The 23548-nt window shown below is 36.3% G+C and overlaps 1 protein-coding gene and 1 pseudogene across 1 annotated transcript; one reads left to right on the top strand and one right to left on the bottom strand.

The window, feature by feature from the left end:
- Window positions 1–7622: 7622 nt before the first annotated feature.
- Window positions 7623–12637, top strand: LOC103445276 (lysine histidine transporter-like 8). Its single transcript, XM_008384268.4, has 5 exons — window positions 7623–8007; window positions 11072–11205; window positions 11303–11718; window positions 11833–11964; window positions 12075–12637. Exons 1-5 carry the CDS (start codon window positions 7700–7702, stop codon window positions 12564–12566), a joined length of 1482 nt encoding a protein of 493 aa, XP_008382490.3. The 5' UTR covers window positions 7623–7699; the 3' UTR covers window positions 12567–12637.
- A 4154-nt stretch (window positions 12638–16791) lies between these two features.
- LOC103412121 (dihydrolipoyllysine-residue acetyltransferase component 4 of pyruvate dehydrogenase complex, chloroplastic-like) lies at window positions 16792–22887 on the bottom strand (annotated as a pseudogene).
- Between the last annotated feature and the right edge of the window lie 661 nt (window positions 22888–23548).

Here is a 23548-nt window from a genome sequence, read left to right as displayed (position 1 = left end):
GTCTCTCAACTTTAATCCAATTGAAGAAATAGTCTGAACTTTAACCCAATTAGAGTAATGGTCTCTCAATTTTAATCCAATTGTAGCAATGGTCATTCCAATATAACTACTTTTAACGAAATTCTAACGAAGTTGATGAAAAAGGACTATAATTGCACATTTTGATGAGTTAAGGAACCAATGATCATGTATTTTTCGTTGAGAGACTATTTCTCCAATTGTGTTAAAGTTTAGAGACTATTGCTACAATTTTGTCTAAGATATTTGTTAATTTCTGAAATGCCAATCAAAAGAATAAAAGAATGAATTATGACAAGGCCAAGCTAATTGGACAAATATTTTAATCTGATCGTGGAGTTTGTTTATTCCAAATAGAAAACAACCCCATTAAATGTATGGACTCGACCAAATGACCAATTGAAACTCACCACTTAATATTAGTATTAAACTAAATATGTTTTTAATTTTGCGGTACGGTTCAATTTTGGTTCAGTTCCAAAAGTTCAAAACCAAAACCAAACTGTTGTTTTAAACTACAAGTCGGTTTTAAACAAAAACTCTTTCATAACTGCAAAAATCAAATTATTTGGTACAATCTTATTTGATCCGTATTTCGATTTCGAATTTCAATTCCAAGTGCTCATCCCTACATTACAAGACTGCACCAATATTTCCAAATTTAAAAAAATATAAAGACTAAAATGCCTGTGGTGCATGTCCAGAGGCCAGCAATGAAGTTAACTAATAATATCTTAAATGTTTTTTTTTTTCCAAAATAAATCATTGCAAGCATTAGAAAAATATGAATATCTGGAATGCGCCGCACAAAGCCAGAGCTATATCTACAGTTACGTCACACCGTTTCATCACTACGATGAAATCACAATGGGTGAGCAAACCATGTCACGATGACACATACTTGACCTTGCAAGCTTCAAGATTTCAAATTTTCAACCTTTGAACACAAAGCGTGTCCTGGTTATAAGGGGAGACGAACCTTCCACGTGGAAAATGGCGTACATAAACAAGGATAACTTCATCGATTAAATGACCCTAATATTGTTTGCAATCTAGCTATGTATGTCATAATACGTAAACTAATGACATCATATATAGTAATTATAGGGTTAAAATTGCAATTAAAAACTTCTTTGTATTAAGTAAATATAAGGAGAAAAGCAATCTTTGTATTTTATAATTTCCCTATATTAATAGGGGTGTGCTATCCACACACCCCTTTTTACTTCTCCCACACCCCTTATTAATTTCTGTCCATTGATCTTCTTCAATTCATCCGATCCAACGGCCGAAAATTAAAAGGGTGTGAGATAAGTAAAACAAGGTGTGTGAATATCACATCGCTATTAATATGGGTTAGTTGATAATAAATCTCATATTGATAGAAGGAGAGACCTTGTATAGGCTTATAGGTAAGTTGGCCTACTCCCCCTAATGCCAATTGGTTTTATGGTATAACTCAACTTTCTTCATGGTATCAAAGCAAGTTGTCCCACATGTAAAGTTAAATGGCCACACACGCTCCAGGTCATCCTGTTGTGTTGTTCACGTGTTAAACTTGAAAATTCGTCACACGTGATAGGCGTGTTGAGAATTAATCTAACATGAATGGAGAGAAGGACCTTGCATGGGCTTATAATATTCTTTATATTGCCAATAAATTTTATAATGAAATCCCAACTTTCTTCATGTTCTAGATCACAAAGCTTCTAACTAAGTAGAAACATGAGAAAAACAAAAGTATTGAACTCCTAAACAAGAATGCAATTTAATTATTCACCATCATTTATTACGATGTGTTTTGTATCTACAACATATGTTATAATTAGGATAAAGTAAGGCTTTTTTTATTAGCACCCCACAAAATGTTGAATGCACCCCACATTAAAATTTAATATTAAGTGACTTATTTACCCCATTATGCAATGACAATTTTGACCTTATTAGGTTTTAAAAAAATAAAATAAAAATCTCTAAATACACCCCAAATCACTAAACCATAACCATTATTTATCTTCTCAACTATCAAAACCCTCCCACCCTCCATTGTTGCAAAACTCTAACCAATGAAACTACAAACACGTTGATTGAGAAAAAATTGCTTTTGACGAATGGAACACGAAATCAATGTTTCGGAAGCTTCACATGAGGTAAGACTTCATATTTTTCATTATTTTAGTGATTTCGATGACATCGATAATTATTTAATCTTGAGTTCGTTGCGATGTTTAAACTTCTATATCCAGTCCGTTGAGTGACGTGTAGTCCCTTGTTCATTGTTCCTGGCAGAATCCAAAACCATTTTAGTTCTTTAACCCCCCGGTCTACTCTTTGCTCTGTGGAGTTGACGACACTTTCTGGGGTTGAAGTTACGCATCTTTTCATAGTAGATTGCGCCTTCGATAAAATATGTTATAAACAACGTTTCTTGTTATTCATCTGTTTACTCCTCTTCATTCCTCCTAGATTTGAGAGAGAATTCCTAGAGACCAAATCTATTTACCTTCTCCTCTTGGTTGAGTTCAGTTCATAGAGAGGAAGATTTAGAACAGTGAGAGTGTTGGTCACTTCACTAATATGATCTATACCATTGCATTTATTTGTAAACCTTTGAATCTCCCCAGTGACAATCACCGCAGAGAAGTGTTTAAATTGTGCTGTGTATTTCTGGTCTTGAGTCCCTAAGATTTTGGGTGAAATCTCTGTCTAATAGTGGTGTGTAAGGTTTTCGGAGTTACCATAATCCACATTTGAATTTGGAGGATATCTAAATTCCCAGGAAACTGAGGGTGGATGTAAGCAACAGGCCAAACTGTCTAATTGATTTCGTATTCTTTGTTTTTATGCATGAGAATTTGGGTTATTATCTAGCTCTCCTATTTTTTTCCTTTACCAAAAAGAAAGTCACTCTGCCTATTGATATTGAGTTGTATGGTTCTTAACAAATAATTGAGGTGTATGATTCTTAGTAAATAAATGAGGATTTGATAATAATTTTTGGTGTATTTAAATAGGATAGCATACAAGGCAATACCTCTATAGGGGACACTGAGGTTGCAACAACGAGCGTCGTTGATTACACAAACGCATTTAAAACTGACGAGGTAACTATTTTTAGTATATTGAATGTGCATCTGTGAATTTCATGGAAACTCTTGCATTCTTTTATGCAGCATAGTGCATTAGGTTCATAATAGGGAAAAACATATGGGTTGGAATCTTAGCATGTCTACAAACATTTCGTTAGTGGCAAATGGCAATGATCTTGTATGTATAGGTGTTCAAAAGTAAAAATGATTTGCTTGATTGGACTCGCACACAAGGAAAAAAGAATAATATGGTTATTGTCATTAAGAGGTCTGACGCGGGAGGGGTTGACCGAAGGAGGAAGAGAGCTCGAATAACATTTGCTTGTGAGAGACATGGCAAGTATCGATCCATATTGAGGAAGTCTGATATTAATGACCAAAATTCTGATGCAAATAATAAGAAGAAGAAAGAACCCAGGAATACTGGTACTAAAAAATGCGGATGTCCATTTATGTTGAAATGAGTCAATGTTGGAGAAGGAGATGAATGGAAATTGGAGGTTGAGTGTGGGGTGCATAACCATACTCATTCACAATATCTTGAAGGGCATTCTTTTGTAGGACGATTAACTAAAGAGCAAAATGAACTTTTAGTTGACATGTCTACAAGTTTAGTGAGACCCAAAGTTATTTTGAACACCATAAAGAAAAAAGATCCACTTAATGTAACAACGATGAGGACCATATACAATGCAAGACACTATCATCGGACAAAAGAAAAAGCAGGGAGATCAAAAATGCAACAGTTGTTATGTAAGTTGGCTAAGTACAACTATATTGAGCATCATCGAAGTATTGGTGTTGATAATGTTGTTAGTGACTTGTTTTGGACTCACCCAATTAATGTCGACATCTTACATTGTTTCCCACATGTACTTATCATGGATTGCACGTACAAGACTAATAGGCATCGTTTTCCACTCCTGGAGATTGTAGGGGTAACTTCAACTAATATTACATTTTCGGTTGCATTTGCTTTCATTGACCATGAGAAGGAAGACAATTACACATGGGCATTGACAAGATTGAAGACTCTAATGAATTATGATTGTATTCTTGGTGTGATTGTCACTGATCGAGATTTAGCACTGATGAATGCCATTCGTAATGTTTTTCCTAGTACTCGACATTTATTGTGTAGATGGCATATAAATCAAGCAGTTGCAACCAATTGCAAGAAACTCTTCACATTAGAGGAGGTTTGGAATATGTTTTTTAATGATTGGCAAACCTTGGTAAGTTTATCAACAGAAGAGGAGTATTTACATAATTGGCATGCCTTTGAATCCAAATTTAGTTCATTTCATGAAGGTATTGATTACTTGAAAACTACATGGCTGAATGAGCACAAGGAAAAGTTTGTGGCTGCATGGACTGACACTTGTATGCATCTTGGTACAAAAACAAGTAACAGGTAATTTTATCCTTGTTTTACTCAATATATAGCCATGCTTTTATTATGTCTACTAATTTTTACTAATGAATAGGGCGGAAAGTGCACATTTAAAGCTAAAACTGATGATTAGCTCTAGCCAGCTTAGCTTTGATATATTGTGGAATAATATTCATGTGTTATTAGAGTTGCAACACACTGAACTAAAGCCTCATTTGAGAAGAGTCGATGTTTTGTCTACCATGGTTTGAAGCATGAAGAGTTGAGAGAGTTAAGAGGTTTTGTATCCATTGAAGCATTAAACATAATTGTGTGTGAAGCAAAAAAGGTAAATTGAGGATTTGTTGTTTCTTTATGGTGTATAGTTACACATATAATTATTATTTTTTTGAACAGAATCGACTCAGTTGGTGATGATGTTGTATCATGTGGTTGTACTCTTCGCTGTACACACCAACTCCCATGTGCTCATGAAATTGCAAAGTATAGGAGTAGTAGTCAACCAATTCCAATTGATTGTATACATCCTCGTTGGAGAAAGTTGGACATGATCATTGAACCTTCGGCATTTAGTCCCCCAATTCTTCCAATAAGAGCACTCATTGAACGGTTTGTCAATTGGCTTGAGGGTCAAAGTAATGAATCTAGACGACAACTATGCATTAAAATAGAGGAGTTGATGAACCCAAGTTCTACGACACTAACAGAACCAGTTAAAAAAATTAAAACCAAAGGACGTCCACGTAAAGTTGACACTTCTACTCGTCGTTTGCCATCGGCCTTTAAGATTGCAGAAGCTCTTTCATGTCATGATAGCCAGCCACAACCCTCTAAAAAGAAACCAAGGGGAAGACCACGCAAATTGAAGGTATGCACTTATCTTTATAGTTGTGATGTTTGATATACTAATTGTAAATTCACTAAGTAACCCTTGATTACTATACAGACTTATAGCTCAATTTTACACAATCTGGCCGCCCCTACGCATCAATATATAGGACAGTTCCCTGAGGCAATAAAGCAATACATTACTATTGCAATTGATGTCCTTGGAGATGGTAATTGTGGATATAGAGTCATAGCTGAGGCAATGGGATTTGGCCAAGATTCATGGCCAAGGGTACGTAAGGACCTATTGGCGGAAGTACGTGGTTGCCCATTCCTATATGAGCAAGCTTTTGGTTGGAAAGAGAGGCGTGTTGAGATTGACCAAGCACTTGACTATTTTGAAGATTCATATGCATCGGAACTCTACTGGATGAGCATGCCAGATATGGGCCATCTTATAGCTTCATGTTATCGTGTAGTAGTGATTTTTTTATCCCGTTTGCAATGCCTCACATTCCTACCTTTATATGTATTAGGAGATGATAAGCCCACTAATCTTCCTGAGATTGCAATTGGTTTAGTCAATGACAATCACTTTATACAGGTACTAAGAGTTGACTTACTTTTTTTGCAACATTGAATGTTGTTTTTGAAAGCTAATTGACTCCTTTTATTTTGTATAGCTACGTTTGGCACCAGGACATCCCATGCCACTGGTTGCACAAAATTGGCATACTCTTGCAGTAAATAACGCTCGACACCTTTACGCCAACTACCAAGATCGTGTGGAACAATTTAAGCTATTACCAGGTCTAAATAGTGTAGCCACCACCGAAACGATATGTCTTGATTGTGACTGATTTATGTTTTACAAACTGAATTGAAATATATTGATTGCAAGGCGAGAGTACATTTGTAAAAACAAGGTTTACTTTTTAATGGAGGTTGTGTAAGAAAAATTACATTCAAATTCATTGCGGAGCTCTTTTTTTTTTAATACCAAATCAAAGAAAAAAAAATAATTGAATCATTGCGGTTTACTATAACAGCTTCATTGCGGAGCTCTGTTTTAAGACCAAATCAAAGAAAAAAAAATTATTGAATCATTGCGGTTTACTATAGCAGCTTCATTGCGGAGCTCTGTGCTAATCAAACTACCCGAAATTTATCCTAAAACTATACTCGAGCTCCACCTTATTTGCAATCTCAAATGCCTTCTCAATCTGATTTCATCATAAACCGAAACTTGCATTGCGAATCACAACTTTTCGACCCTGTACAGCAAGCACAATCTTTGAGACCGAGTGAAAAAAGCACTCCTTGTGGAGGAATATATGGAGTATATATTGAGAAATGTGGGGTGTATAGAAGATGTGGGGTGTATGTACAAAATATAAGGTGTATATTGAGAATGTGGGGTGTGGGGGGTATTATGGGAAAGTATGTGAGGTGTATTAAGATAATTTTTAAGTGAAAAAGTAAATGTGGGGTGTATTAAGTATGTGGGGTTTATTCAACAATTTGTGGGGTGTTAATATAATAAGCCTAAAGTAATACTAAATTCACATACTCTTTTTATCTTTCACATATCTTTATTAAAATTTGTTTATTGATTTTCTTCAATTTATTCGATCTGATAATCAAAATTTGAAATGAATGTATGAGAAATAAAAATAAGTATGTGTATAACACCACCATTTGTATATATCAGTTTGTGTTTGCATGTGATAAGGGGATGTAGACAAGAAACTTTACAATTATGGACACATCACACATGGATCAGAATCCACTCAAAGTTTATTGAGATTAAAGTTCATACAAGTGTTTGATACATTTTCAGTTTTTATATAAAGAAAAAGTGTTTGATAGTTGGTATTAAGTAAGATTCTCTCCCTTCTATTCTTTCTCTTCTTCCTTCTGTTTTTACTTGAACGGTTACGATTAAATCACATTATATTTTATAGAGACAAGAGAATAAATACCAAAATGTGAAAAAAGGAGAGAGATGAGAATAAAATGAGAGAGAATCATACTCCCTAAAATAAACACCAAGCAACAGAAAACTGTAGAAATATTGCAATGCTTTTCCCAATAGTACGCAAAAGCTTGATTTTCTGCTTAATATTAAATCAATCCGTATTACATTATATATTGTATATGTGGGTTAAGTTAGTTAATTATATTAATTTATTTATTCTTTACCGTAAAATATTAAGTCTTATTTCGTATTTTATTAAAGAAAAAGGTCCTACACAAAAGCAATTGACCCACAAGGATATGCCTTGTCAACAAGCACTTTAGCTTGGTGTGAAATCCCGCACCTATTTATATGATGAGTGAGCGGCTTGAATTTTACAGCAATTGAAAAAAAATGATAAACTTGGAAGAGGTGGCTGTTGAAGCAAATTGCCGGGAAGAAATAACTAGGCAGAGCCATTCCTTAAGTAGCTTGTTCAGAAGCCCATCAGGTTACTCTGCTCAAGTTATTCCCATCACAACTACTCCCCCAAAGGAATCAACTGAAATTTGGGTAGGTGGTGAGCTCATTCCACAGGATGCTTGGCTGCCCATCACAGAATCCAGAAATGGGAACGTGTTTTCTGCTACCTTTCATTTACTTTGTTCAGGAATTGGAGTTCAATCGCTTTTACTGCCTCTTGCATTTGCCACTGTTGGATGGTAAGTAATATCTATTTTGTTTAAACTCTAGATGTATTAAAAATCATAACTTTGCCTCATAACATGTTCATATCACCGAAACAATTATTCATTAGGAATTAGGGTTCTTCATCCTATATGTTTTTTGATGGTATGAAATCATTAAAATCAGCACTGGGTCCTTGATGCTGCCCAAGATTTGTTGCGAGTATTATTCCCACATCGTAAAATGAAAAGACCTTTCATGTTAGTAATTGATCTGCTTATCATTTTTCCAATTGGTTTTAGGTAGAACCTTTTTTATTCATGGTATCAGCGCAAATTGTCTCGTGTGTTAGTTCCAACTGTCACACACTATTCATGTCATCCGATTTATGTTGTTCACGTGTTAGGTTTACAATTTCGCAACACATGAAAAATCGTTTTGAGAGTATAAATCTCATATTAGGTAAAAATAAATATTATATGTGCTTATAAGTAATGATTTTTTTATATTACTAATTAATTTTATAGTAAAACTTCAATTTTCTTTTAATATTTACCATCTTTTTATTTTTTTGTTCGAAATTTACCAGTACAGTTCAAATTGATTTAGAATGTCTGTTGTGTGGTTGTGGTGACAGATCGACAAGTAGTCGGAATGAATTTAAAATGAAGTTGAAATTCATTAAATGGGGATCAGGATACATAGATGGGTAATAGAATTATGATGAGATAAGAAAACCTAGGTGGACTAGGCTTCTGATAGGATGTGATAAGCCTAGATACGAATGGGAAGGAAAGATGACGTACGGGTCAGTCTTTTTTTTCCTAGAGTTTGAGTTGCAGTTCAACACCGTCGGCCGTGCCAACCAAATACCAACCGCAGTCCTTGTCTAGGGGAAGGAGGGACCTAAAGTCAAGTTTCTTCCGCGTTTTTCTTGTCTTATTTTGCTTTTGACAATTTGCTTTTGTTCAGTTTCAAATCTCCATGAGATTTGGAATCTCCCAATACAAATAATATAATTATTTTTTCTTCTGCTACCATTAACTTATAAGTTCTAATATAGATTACTTTTTTCTCAAATAAACAGAAAAAAATGAGGACCAATAATTTACAAGATGAATTTTTTTTTAATTTTTATTATTATTAAGCGAAGTGAAGATGATTTGAAATTATTACAATAATTTAGAAAAAAAAAATATTCGAACTCGGAACACATAAGAGGAAACTAAATATCCTATCTATTAGGATATTAGATTATATGCAACATGATTGAGTCTAATTTCACAAGAAACACTTCTGGTTTGTCTGTTAAATTTTACTTGAATTTAATTAGGTAATTACTGTTCCATGCGAACGCTGCCTGCCCCTGCATTCTTGGACCTAATTTAGGCTGATCATAAAATAGCCTGAATAATCACCTGGTTTTATTAAGCATTAAGCATGTGCAATAATTAAAAAATATATATTTTTATAGGTCAATATATTCCAGTATAAAATATGGTCCTCACAACGTTAACATCTGATGGAAACTTCTTGCACAATGACAAGCGCCAACCAATTTTGACATGGATATCTGCCCAATTGAGTCTGTACAATAAACAATAGTTATAAATCCGTTAGGGGGGGGGGGGGGGGGCAAATGAGCCGAAGCTAACGGTGGTTAGGTGGATCCCAACCCGAAAATGGATCTTGAATCTCAAACAAAAAATTTTTGAAATGGGAATTTGAAGACCAATCTTAAATCAAAATTTTGGTATTCTTTATTTTCGGAATTCTTAAAATATTTTCGATATTTCGGGATGAATCAGGATTGCATTTTGGTTTTTGGGCTTTTGACCATAAATTTAAGATTTTTGGGTAATGAGCAAAAATTTAGGCTTTTGACTTAAAATGTTGTTGCCTAATTTTATATTAATTGAAATTTAGGTTTTTTACCTATTACCAATTTGAAATTTCTTACCTATTGAAATATCAAAATCATTCTTATCAAATCAAACTGACCTTCTAAAATTCCAAATTACTTACTTTCATACTTCTATTTCTAATAATTCAATATTCAACATGCATGAACCAAAATAAATATACATATATATTTTCGCTTCGGTTCGGGATTCTTGAACCATTGAATATGTAATCCCGATTCCCGTACCGAAAGGTTCGGAATCGATTCGGTATGGATCCCAAAAATTTCCGTATTATCGGTTTGAGATGTTTCGATATGGGATCGGATTTTTTTGGTTTGGTTTGGGATTTTCGGGAAAAATTTCCTGCCCTAGCTAAGTACTAAGATGTTCAAGTTCAGGTTGGTTGATATTATTTGTGCTCAAGCTCGTAAAACATAATCAAGCTAGAAAAAATCTCTTAATGCATGCTCAAGCTCGCCTCATATGAAATTTTCAAGCCTAGGTCGGCTATAAATTAAAGGAAAACTAATGAAAATGATTTGAAAACTTTGAGTTTTTAATGATAAGGACAAAATAAAGGATAAAATGAATAGTAATAGGTTTGACTTTTTAGTGTAAAAATGTGGTTTTTCGATAAAGTGAACAGTACCGCAGGTTTTTTGTTAAAACTCCCATAAATTAAACTTGAGTTTTTCTTTGGCTCAGCTTAATGAAAATATAAAATTAATATAAAAAAAAACATATAAGCTGCTTAATAACTAAACCGTTGGTATTGGTATTGAAATATTACATGACAAAATAAGGTAAGGATTATGAGCTAAATACTTTGAAATGGTTGTACAGCCGATTAAAAAAAAGGAAAACTAACGAAAAGTCCAAAAAAACTTCTCTTTTAACGAAAAGTCCTTTTGAAAGGTATAGTGAATAGTATCAGTTAAAGGTAAAAATGTGGTTTTTCGTTAAAAGTGAACAGTACCGTGAGTGTTTTGTTAAAACTCCCTTAAAAAAAATATGTTGGTCCCAGCTTTATGAGGCGAATGTGCCAAAGTTCAATCTTGGCTCATTATCTTATCGAGTGTAATATTTTGTCCTAACGAGTCTAATATTTTGTTTAAACTTAGCTCATTTTCTAATGGGTGTAATATTTTGTTCTAACGAGCCTAATGCTTTCCTTAAATTTTTTCAATTGTTGTAGGACATGGGGAATTATAGGCTTGTCACTAGCGTTCGCATGGCAACTCTACACCTCATGGCTTCTCGTACATCTACACGAATCCAACTCCGGAATTCGGTACAGTAGATACCTGCACCTCGCAATAACAGCCTTTGGTTAGTCCAAGCGAACTCTTCTTCTTCCATACCAAACACCACCCCCTAACACGCGCCTAGTAGTGTATTAACTAGACATTTTATTTTATGTTTTCAGGTCCAAAGTTAGGGAAATTGCTCACTATATTCCCAGTAATGTACTTATCAGGGGGCACGTGTGCCCAGCTAATCATCATAGGAGGTGGAACCATGAAACTATTTCTAAAAAATGTTTGGGATGTTAACTCATTGACTGCCACAGAGTGCTTCTTGCTGTTCATCTGCATGGCTATTGTTGTGGCTCAGCTTCCCAACTTGAACTCCATAGCTTGGGTCTCACTTATTGGTGCCACCACAGCAATTGCATATTGTACTCTTATTTGGGGCCTTTCAATTGGCAAGGGGAGGCCTAGTGGCATTTCGTACAACCCACCAGAGATGGATGAAAAAATGGATAGATTTGGGATGATTCTGAATGCTCTTGGCATCATTGTTCTTGCATTCAGAGGCCACAATGTCATTCTTGAGATTCAAGTGAGTGTTTGTGCTGTATTAAAGTGATCGATTCTCTCGGTTGTTACCAAGAAAATTGTAGTGTGAGTTCGTTTAACACATAAATAGGCTTAATTAATGTTTCTTCTGATGCAGGGGACATTGCCATCTAGTCCAAAACAGACATCCCAAAACCAGATGTGGAGAGGAGTGACTGTATCTTATGCAGTTACAGCAATGTGCTTCCTTCCTCTTGCCGTAGCTGGGTCTTGGGCTTATGGAAACAACGTAAGCGTGACACTTGTTCCAAATTATTTTTAACCAAACTATGAAAAATATACCAAACTAGGGATATATGCATGATCAAAGATTGACAGTGCCTTTCAAATATTGTGCAGATACCATCTTCATATGGACGAATATTGAGCTCTTTTTCACAATTCAATGGACATAAAAGAACATCAAAATTTGTGTTGGGACTAATTTGCATACTTGTAGTGATAAACTGCTTAAGCACATTTCAAATCTACAGCATGGTAGTTTTTGATAATTTGGAGTTCAAATACACTAGCAGGAAGAACAAGCCATGTGCAAAGTGGCTTCGGATGGCTTTTCGGATTTTGTTCGGAGGAATGGTATTTTTCATAGCAGTCGCTTTTCCATTCTTGCCGAGCCTAGCACCTCTAATCGGAGGCATGACTCTACCTTTGGCATATGCTTATCCATGTTTCATGTGGATCACAATGAAGAAACCAGAGCCGAAGAGTGCTATGTGGTGTGTGAATATTGGGCTTGGATTCTTGGGGCTAAGTTTGAGTGTTGTTTTAGTCATTGCATCAGTGTGGAATTTAGCTGACAAAGGTCTACGTGCCAATTTCTTCCGGCCTTAGATAACTATTAGTAATGTGATTAATATAGGATAAACATAACATTATCCCTTCATAATGAATTTGCATTATAATTTGGTGTCTACGACAAGGATTGGACATGTGTATTATGTAACTATTACGCTTAGTTTTTGGAAGGTCACGGCGCGAAGTGATGATTTTACCAACATTAAATGATAAGGTGGACAAATAAGTTAGTCTCGACTAATCGTTGTGTTTGGAGCTTTAATTCCTTAAATTGGTTCCTTTTAGTGAAGTTAAAGCAAGTTAAGTAGTAAATTTGCTTAGCTAAACTACATTAATTTGAAGATTCAAAGCTCTATAATGACTTGAGAATTAATAATTATCCATATGACATACAACGCTAGTAAACCGAACAAATATCAATTTTCAAAACATTAGATATTTTTTGAAATGTTTTAAAAGGTTAGGACCAATTTAGAATCATCCCTAAAGATTGAGTAGTTATCCGAACTTAACCCTTATTTTTATTTCTTCTATTAATTTTTAATTTTTGTTGAGCTCATTTTAAAAAGAAGCAAAGGCCATCTCCAACCGAATGAGTTATGTTTAGCCCCATTTAGAGTTATAGCCCTGTAAGAAATTATTTTTAAATGAACAATGTCATGTCATATTTATATACCATCTCAAACCGAATAAGCTATTTTTTAGCCCCTCAATAATTTATTATTTTTAAGTTTGTTCTTTAACTTTATTGGTTAATTGAATTAAACTACCATATTAAAATAAGTTTATCCAAACATATTTTGAGTGTCACTTGTCGCTAAATGAATAAGATTATCTGAACATATTTTGAGTGCCATTTGAAAAAATATTGAAAAATTTAAATTTAGATTATTGGAAGGTAAGAGAGGAGTGTGTATGAAAAGAGTGTTTTAGGTGAACAGAATGTGAATAATTGGATTAAATGAGGTAAGATATTATGGAAGGATGAAAATGATGTGAGAAATTGTGTAGAAATGACTTAGGTATTTATAGCAAAAAAAAAAAATTACAAATTTAATTTTTTTTTAATTTCGTCTTTTAAAAAAAAACCAACAAATAGCCTGCCAGGCGGGCTCAACATGCCTAGCCCAATGGCCAAAAGGCTTTAATTTGGCTTGGTGGGATCTACTTGGTTTTGGCCCAACCCTCCATTGGAGTTGGGTTTTGTAAAAGAACGGACTAAAAATTGGCCTATGGCCCTATAGCCATCTCCATTGGAGATAGCCCAAGGTAAGTCATCTAAGAGCTCGAGGTTTGTTGTCAACTCGAGCTTGAGCTTAAAGTAATAATTCATAGAGCATAAGGTAAGTCATCCAAGAGCTCGTGGTTTGTTGTCAACCCGAGCTTGAGCTTAAAGTAATCATTCATAGAGCATTTCCGTAGGTGATGTTAAATTTTAAACATAAAATTTAAATTTGACAGCTTATGTGGCATTCTGACATCTTTTAAAGTTTTATTCTCCACTCAATATGTTAAATTAAACTATTATTTTATTACATTAAACTATTATAATAAATATTTTAAAATAAAAAGAAAATAATAATGTTAATCAAATGCATTTAATAATCCATTAAAAAAAATTAAAGTTGCTGTCAATTTTGGCAGCAAGGTTAGGGCTGTCCATCCATGTCATGCCATATAAGATTTGGCTTGGGTTAAAAACATTATTGCTGCCTTTTTTACTATTATTATTAATTTGGACATTTCGACATCTCTTTTAGAGATGATCTTACGAGTTTTTATTGATCTTGATCTAAGCTTGAGCATAAAACATTTCATTCGAACCAAGCTTAAGCACTGTGGTATTTGGCTTCGCTTGACTCATTTACACCCTTATCCCTTAATAAATGTGTACAACCTTAAAATGGGTCGTCATTTACAACAACAACAAAAAACCCAAAATATCTAAACCTAATCCTATCCACTAGACAATCCATAATAAGAGGTCAGCAAATATATGACAATTACAATATTTGTCCTTTTGAGTTGAGGGATGTTGATACACAAAACCGGAGGTCTTGGAACAACATAAATCCGACCGTGAATCTGCAAGTAATGTAAATAATACAAGATGTATCATGGTTCACCCCAAGGTTTGGGCTACATCCACACTGATTGTATTGTATTTCTCTGAGAAGTGAGGGAGGGAGCCTCTGTAATATGAGAGGGGATGTGAGAAGGTTTCAGGCCTAAGAGTTGGCCTCCTCCAATTGTGAGGGTGAGGGGTCATTTTACAGAATAAGGACTCTTCACTTATTACATATTTACCCCTTCTTTTATCACATAATACATTTAAGTCCCCCAAATATTTATACGAGGTCTAAATACGAGGCCCTAAATATGGTATAAACAGTAGTCCCCCAAGTCTTCAGTCAAGAGAGTCTTTTGGCTGGAGACTTGAAATTCAGTCCATGTATGGACGAAGTAACTAGATGCTGTCTTGAACTGATGCTCGATATGAGGCAGTGTTCAATCTGAAATGACGCTCAACTAGAAGTAGCACACGCTGCGAGGCAGCTCGGCTCGTGGCTTATGCTGCCTTGGTTGGCTCGGCTTGTGGCGTTTGAAGGTGAGGGAGTCCCTTTTATAGAATAAGGCCTCGCTCCTCAATACATGAATGATGGGCTAGAGGTGATGCTCTCTAATGATGGTGAGGGAGTTCTTTTTATAGAATAAGGGCTCGTTCCTTAATATATAAATGATGGGCTAGTGTTGATGCTCGCGGCGAGGCGGTTGCTTAGCAGGCGGCGATGCTCTCTAATGGTGGTGAGGGAGTCCCTTTTATAAAATAAGGGCTCGTTCCTTAATACATAAACGATGGGCTAGAGTTGATGCTCGCGGCGAGACGGTTGCTCAGTAGACATCGATACTCTCTAATGGTGGTGAGAGAGTCCCTTTTATAAAATAAGGGCTCGCTCCTCAGTGCATGAACAATGGGTGCTCTCTAGTGAAAGTGAGGGAGTCCTTTTTATAGAATAAGGGCTCGCTCCTTAATACATAAGTAATGGGCTAAGTCCCTCAAGTATTTTTCATGAGGCCCAGTTAAGACCCAATATATGGTACATAATATAGTCCCCCAAGTCTTCGGTCAATAGAGTCTGTTGGCTGGAGACTTCAAATTGAATCCATGTATGGACCGAAGTGGCGGTTGTTAGGAGGCGGTATTTGTATACCTTGCACTGAAGCTTTGTAGACGAAGCTTTGCAAGTGAAGCTTTGAAGCTGGAGCTCTGTAAATAAAGCTTTCGAAGCTAGAGTTCTGTAAATGAAGCTTTTAGCAAATGAAGCTCTTGAAGCTAGAGCTCTGTAAATGAAGCTTTTGAAGCTGATTTGACATGAGTGATGCTCATGAATGTTTGATTGACATGAGTGATGCTCATGGATGTTGACATGAGTGATGCTCATGAATGTTGTCATGAGTGATGCTCATGAATGTTAACATGAGTGATGCTCATGAATGTTGACATGAATGATGGTCATGAATGTTTATGTATGATTGTCATGAGTGATGCTCATGAATGTTTATGTATGAATGACATGAGTAATGCTCATGTATAATTTGGAGTACTAGGTGTAGTTTTGATCACCTGGTTGGTGGCATGAAGGGGAGTACAGATTGTACATTTCATCACCTGGTTGGTGGCATGGATGCCTAGTTGCCAAATTAGAGTAGGGGTTGTACATCTCATCACCTGGTTGGTGGTAATAGCGGTGGGTTGCCGAATAATTTTGGAATACTGGGCGTACTTTTGGTCACTTGGTTGGTGATAATAAAGGGTTTGGCTTTTTTGGGCATATGGGCCTTCGCCCTCCACATGACATTGCAGCCCATTATTTTGGGTTTTTTTTTTATTATTTTATATTATTTTATTTTTATCCTCTGATGGGGTTTATACATATTACCCTCTGATGGGGTTTATACATATGTCTTCGAAAGATAATAAAAATAAATTACATCATACAAAACAAGAAAAGTAAATCACATCATTCTAGTGGGGTGATTATTCTTTGCTTTTGCTTTCTCTTTTTCTTTCTCTTTTGCTTTCTCTTTTGCTTTCTGTTGGTAGCGTTCATTGGCTTGGATGGTTTTTGAGAGACTGGGAGTAATAGCTGCTGTCAGATCTGAATTCGAATGAGTTGGCTTGTTGGCCCATCATCATCATGGTTGTGGACTGCACCACCCCACTATGCATCCCATTAATATTATCTGCTTTTGCTTTATCTCAGTGGTAGCCATGCTTTCTGCTTTCCTTGTCGTAAGCATCCAATAGGTAAATCACCACCTCCACCTTGGCATAGTAATCTTTCCATTTCGGGGATAGCAAATACAAATCCAACTTATTAGCATCCTGAAGAATAGGGGTTATGAGTCATCCAATGATTGCCACAGCAACAGCAAAGTTTATGCTGCTGTTATACGAAAAGCTCTTCCCGTCTTTGCAGCTCGCATTCACAACCGGGTGCTGAGCAAGTGCCATAGCAACTGCCTTGGCCAACAATGCAGTAATTGTCACACCGTTTGGTTTCACCTTCTCATAAAGGGTGTCGATGGCGTCACTGTTAATCGGGTAGCCGACTCGGAAAGTCGGCACCGAGAGACTTTCGACTATGTTCTTCGAAACAGCAGCATGCATCGTGGTAAATGGCAACACGGTTGAGCTGGGAAGTAGAGGCGGGGATGCAGCAGAAGGCTTGGGTGGAGCAGTGGCCACCGGAGTGGGCTCGATGGCGACTGGTTTAGCAGGCTTGACAATTCCAACGGCTTCCTTCACGTCAGCAGGCGTAATTCGGCCAAAAGGGCCGGTGCCCACCACGGAGGCAATTTTGACCTTGTGCTGCTTGGCTAGCTTCTTAGCAAAATGAGTGGACACGCCCTTTTTGGCAGTGTAAGTAGGAGTAGCAGATGGAGCAGGCTGGGCAATTGCAGAGGTGGGAGTGGCTGTAGCAGGAGGAGGCGTGGGCGTAACAGCTAAGGATGAAGAAGACGATATGGATTTGGCTTTTTCCCTAGCTTCGGCGACTTCCTCTTTGGTCTCAGCGAGAAGCCCAATGGCGTCGCCGATGGGGGCGATCTCAGAGAGAGATCTGGCCCTTGATGTTTACAGAGGACCAAAACCGAGTGATGAGAGAAAGAGATGAGTGATTTTGAGATCTGGATCTTTTCTGTTTCTGGGTTTTTGCAAATTTTTGTAGATTCACGACGGAGATGAAAAAATGAAAGAGAACCGACACAACTTTTCGTATCGATTCTCACAGACGGCGCCAAATGTTGATGCACAAAACTGGAGGTCTTGGAACAACGTAAATCCGACCGTGAATCTGCAAGTAATGTAAATAACACAAGATGTATTGTGGTTCACCCTAAGGTTTGGGCTACGTCCACATTGATTGTATTGTATTTCTCTGAGAAGTGAGGGAGAGAGCCTCTGTAATATGAGACGGGATGTGAGAGGGTTTCAGGCCTAAGAGTTGGCCTCCCCCAATTGTGAGTGTGAGGGGTCATTTTATAGAATAAGGACTCATCACTTATCGTATTTGCCCCTTCTTTTATCACATAATTACATTTAAGTCCCCCAAGTATTTATACGAGGTCTAAATACGAGGCCCTAAATATGGTATAAACAAGGGACATGTACGAAGTGACATACCTTGGCTTATTTCCAATGTTTATGCATTGTCCTAGCTATCAAGAAACATTATGGAATTTCCAAGAGAGTGTTGAGGTACAATACAAGGTACCACTGAATATGGAATTGAGTACAAGAAGGTAGAAACTGCATTACCCATTCGCTACTGTGATAGTGACTGGTGTGGGAGTGATGATGACATGAAAACACCTCTTCTTATGCATTTTCCTTTAGAAGTGGAATATTTTCTTAGGCCTTAGTCAAACAACATAGTGTTGCACTTTCAGTTGTCGAAAGTGAGTATATAAGTGCAATATAAGTAACAACACAAGCGATTTGGCTGAGATTTGTGCTTGAGGATTTTGGAGAAATGAACACTGAAGCAACTCCACTTATGGTTGATATTAGCCATTGCAATGACCAAGAATCCTATTGTTTACTATTCAGTTCATCTGAGAGGCTTTGCAAGAAAGTGTTGTGAATTTACAGTATTGCATATCAGAGGAGAAAATTATCGGCATATTCATTAAGAAATTGTCTAAGGATCGATTCAACTATCTGATATGAGCACTTGGAGTAAAACTAGTTTAACAATTTAGAATGGAGTGTTGGAATGTGAATTGTTTCTGGTATATTGCATTTAAGCTAGAATGGTCTACTTAAGTCGATAGTACAAGTGCAAGGTCTAGATTCAATCCATCTTTGTATAACATGTATATCTTAGATTTAGCCAAGTGTCATGTTCTTATGGGAGACCTAGGATGTAAGCCTTAGTTTGGATCTAGTGCCAGTGATCTAAGGATAATGTTTTATATTCTGAGCTTTCTAATGATTTGAGTCGTATTCTTTACACAAAAATATACAATTTTCCTTTCTCCATTCTCTTGTCCCTTCTTCAACACTTTCCAAACCCAACAAGAGCTTCTCTCATTCTCTGTGAGAGTCCTTCCCCTTTTTGTGAGGGCTTCCATCTTGCCCACCATTTCTGGTGTCGACTCTAGCTTTGATTGGAGTCGGTTGCCTCTTTTCTCTTTCTTTTGTTTTCTCCTATTTTCCCCTTCTCTACCGTGTCCTCTTTTCTTTTATTTTCACTTCTTCTGATGTTTCTCCTCAATTTTCCCTATGGCCTGTCCTGTTCTTCTATTCTGATCGGTATCCCTCTCCCCATCTTTCCCTCAGTCAGATCTTCAACCATTTTTCCTCTTGAGTTCGTGTGTAGAGTTGGGGATTTTTTTTCTTGGCTTGGGTGTTTCCATCACCACCACGTTCTCCTTACTGTTTGTCGTTTTGCGACAGTGTTGCTCGTGGGTTTCCCCGAGCTTCTTCTTGGTAGTTGGCTAATCCCTCTTTGGTGCTTACTATCTTTTGTTAATGGCTGTGATCGGGTTGTTGCTCGGGGTTGGCAATGAGGCGATACTCAGTGGTGCATGATGCTTCAGTTGGCTGGTCTGGATCTCTGTCGGTGGAGGAGATTTCAGTAAAAGTTTCTTGGCAGCTGTGTGTTTTTTAGGCTTCATTGTTGTTGGGGCCTTTTTCTGGTTTTCTTTTTGTTTTGGCCCTTTTTGGGTTGTGTGTAGTTGTAAGTAGGGCCTTTGGTTTGCTTGTACTTTTGGGCTTGTTTTAATAAAAGTTGAGGGAGTTTGTATGTAGCTTTGCTATAGTCAAACTTTTACCCAAAAAAAAAATCGCCAGTTAAAATTACTACAAAACAGTTGAGAGGAATGGTAGTTTGAGCTACATCCATGAATTGATGGGGGTTTGCATGCTTCAGTTGAGTTGAGATGGTGAGTTTGGACTCAGGGTAATGTTGGGTGTGTATATATATATCAATGTTTTAAAAATCTCTGGTTTACGCCACCTAGGCCTTACTTAGGCGTTAGGCAGTTGGCTATCCCCTCGTTTAATTCCTACACATTTGAAAATTAAGAAAAGGCACCTACATATGCTTAGGAGCCCGCTAGCTTGCCTAGGCATCTGCCTAGGTCGCGGCCCTTACTTAGACAGAAAATAAATAATTGTCATTTTGCATTATGTTTTAATACTTTATAATCTAAACTTCATTCTATTTTGCAATTTATGTATCCCAACGCAATTATGTATTTCTTAAGTATAAGCAAACACTTATTTATACGATAGGCCCCAACCTACCGCTCGACTAACACGTAACGTCGTTTAGAACCTTTATATATATATAATATTCTTCATAATGAAAATAATGAATTAAAATTAATGATGCAGGTATATTTTGAAAATAAGTTATTAAACTTTGAAATGTAGACTTACAATTTTGCCTACTGGCAATTACAGATGATGATGAAAATAGTGATGGAGCTCGCAGGGCATCCTTGATAAAATAAAAGTGTTTACAAATTTAAAATGAGATGATGAGTGCCGAATACTAGACTTTGTTCTTGTTCTAGAGAATACGCAGAGTTTTCAACCTGCCGAGAATGGGTTCTGAATTGTGATGATATAGGTTGGAGATGGTTGGATGAATGATTGGAGCTGAAGCGGGAATCCCGATCTGCATGTGCTACTAGCTGTAAAAGCTGGAGAAATGATTTTCTTTTCACTGTAGATTCACGCAGCTGTCTTTGAAATGATGGATGAATAGTACAAAGTGATTTTTCCATTCATGAATAGTGACTTGTCTGAATGATTGCTGCTACTGTAGATATTGTTTTGCTGAAAGGATCACATGGCTGGTACTGTAGAATTTACATGGGTAAAATTTTAAAATGATTACAAATCTTATTTGAATTCTACAGTTCAAATGGGTCTTGGGAATCCTGGTAATCTGCCCATTTGGCCTTTTGCTTGCTGAAGGGTTGTTGTGAAGATGCATCTGAAGATTCTGAGGAGTTTGAGTCTTCAGTATGGAGCATGGCTGCTTCTACAAGTAATTGTTGGGTAAGGTCCTTGAGCTGGGATGATTTTTCTTTCTTTTTCGAACTTGACTTGGATGACTTAGAAGTGCCTTAGAGAGATGATGAGGGACTTATGTCTGATATGGATTGTTCTAGAACTGTTGGCAGTGCCATTTTTTGCTGGACTGGTTGTGTCGGAATGGCTTGAACTTGAGCTTGAATGACGGGAAATTCTAAGAGGACCAGGTTGATGATCTTCTGGTGATTGAACTTGTCCCACCATTTGATTGCTTTTTGTCGATAGACTTCTCCAGTTTTCACTTCATAATTCCACTTCATTATCCACGAGATTTTGTATTTAGCCATGAACAAAGGAAGAAGAGTGATGTAGTGGTTGAATCAACTTTTGTCAAATTTCTTTTGGAAATTTTTTGATAGGATGTGCATGAGATCCTCGGGAAGGAGGCTGGCTGTTGGGCCATGAGAAGACCACCATCTGGGAAACCATGCTGAGAAATTCAATCTGAAACTCTTATCAAAAGTAACAGACCATGAATGACTAAAGTCTTCTGCTTGATGGAGAAAAATATTAGACCAAGCGTCGATATCATCAAAATAATTGTATGTGTTATTAGGAATAAGAACATGCTGGGAATGAAGAGGTTTGGATTGGTAAATGGGGAATCCCCATTCTGTTTCGGTTAGGAATTTTCCAATGTGAAGGGCATGATAAAGTATTTTGTTAGCATGAGTTGTACTAAGAATTGGCTTAATAGTAATGGATTCGGTCTCATTGAGAATGGCCTGGTAATATTTGAGGGTTTTATGTGGTGCATTGGGTAAATAATGAAAATTGGCTGGGAATTCCGTTTTGGCTATTTTTGCTAGTGTTTGTTCTTTTGAAATATTGGGAGGTATGCTGAAAAGGTATTCCTTGGGTGATTTGTTGACATAAGGAGAGGTTTTAGTATAACTGGTTGATTGAGATGATGATGGATAGGGGCATGGATGAATATGGATCAAACTGACTGACTAATGCCGTTTGGTAATTTGGTCTTGGTGTTTGGTAATTTGGTCAGAAATTTCCTATTGTGGATCCTAAATGAGTGAATCGGTTGGTTATGGCTAAGGCTGATGAGGAATCGGGAATAGATTCCTGTTTTGGTGGTGGTAAAGTGGCTGGGAGCCTTCTTTGATTGGCTTACATATATAGGAAGCCTTTCAGGGAATGGATCCCATTTTTTTTTTATAAAAATAGGAATTAGTTGTTGGGCTCATACCAAATCGAACTTTAACGATCAAAATCGTCTATTTTTCAAGTTGTACCTCATAGATCATCCTTACAAATTATTAGCCAAATTAGAAATATTTGAAGTATCTAAATTGAGTTCAAAGAAATTGACGAACATTTTGTTCTCTAAGAAACAATGAAATTTCAATGTGATAGTTAAATAGACAAATGATTTTGAATTAAGTTGAATTTTTGTAAGGATGATCTATGAATCGAGACTTACAAAATAGACGGTTCAGATCGTTGAAATATGACATAGAGTGAACCCTACAACTAGTCCATATTTTTATCCAAAAATTAGAATCCCTTTGAATAAAGGGCCTAGGGCCTATATATGAATGCTTTATGGAATATGAATATACTTAAAGTTGTAGGAGGGAGGGAATCATATTCATACTTAAATTATATATATACTAAAACCCAGTTTCTTGTTACTGTTTTGCACTGTGAATGAACAGTGAAATGATGGATATACCCTTGGGAATCCATGGGTTCCGTGGGTCCCTTGGCATCCACAACAATGTGATCCTCCATTTTGGTAGTTGTTTCCTTTTAGGGTTTTTGTGTGTTTTTCCTAATGAATTAAAATGCTCTCAAGTTCCTTTGATTATTACTGCATTGGATCCTCAATTGGAACTCATCTCTCATCAGATTCAATTGATTGAGGGTATCAATTGACATCACCCTTTTAACTTTACCATGATGTGGTTCCACAAATTAAGTCATACCGCTTTCTCTCATTTAAATTCTTAAAGTTTTAATTGGAATTTTTTTAACAGTTTTTATGAAATTTGTTATCTTTGTTGTTGTTTTGGATTTTTATAAGGTGTTTATGATTCAGTTAATGGGGTTTGTTTTCATTTAAGATTAATTTGGTTCCTGCTAAAGTAATCAAACATTGAAAGCTTGGAACCAACGATCTTTCGAAGAGGGTGGTTGTTCAATGTTTTCATTTATGTCTTTTTAGTTGTATGAATGTGGTGGTATGATTTGCTGTTTACATTAATAATTCCAATGTTTTATTATGTTTCTTTTAGTTTAACTGTTTTGCATATTTGATTGTCCTGTGATTGAAATAATTTGATGTGTACAATGAAACAAAATTCATTGAAAAAAGGGATGTAGAATTCAATTTTTCAAACTTTTTTATTTTTGTTTTTTAAAATTATCCTTATCAAACCTAATAAAATTTTGT

The sequence above is a fragment of the Malus domestica genome, chromosome 05, assembly GCF_042453785.1.
Source record: "Malus domestica chromosome 05, GDT2T_hap1".
Lineage (NCBI taxonomy): Eukaryota > Viridiplantae > Streptophyta > Magnoliopsida > Rosales > Rosaceae > Malus > Malus domestica.
The sequence above is the reverse complement of the archived record's forward strand: the minus strand, read 5'-3'. Positions and strand labels throughout refer to the sequence as shown.

Excerpts from the sequence above, each read along its gene's own strand:
- LOC103445276 (XM_008384268.4), top strand. The coding sequence starts at position 7,700 with ATGATAAACTTGGAAGAGGTGGCTGTTGAAGCAAATTGCCGGGAAGAA. Across the intron at positions 11,719-11,832 it reads ATGTCATTCTTGAGATTCAA|GGGACATTGCCATCTAGTCC; the intron begins GTGAGTGTTTGT and ends CTTCTGATGCAG. Across the intron at positions 11,965-12,074 it reads CTTGGGCTTATGGAAACAAC|ATACCATCTTCATATGGACG; the intron begins GTAAGCGTGACA and ends AATATTGTGCAG.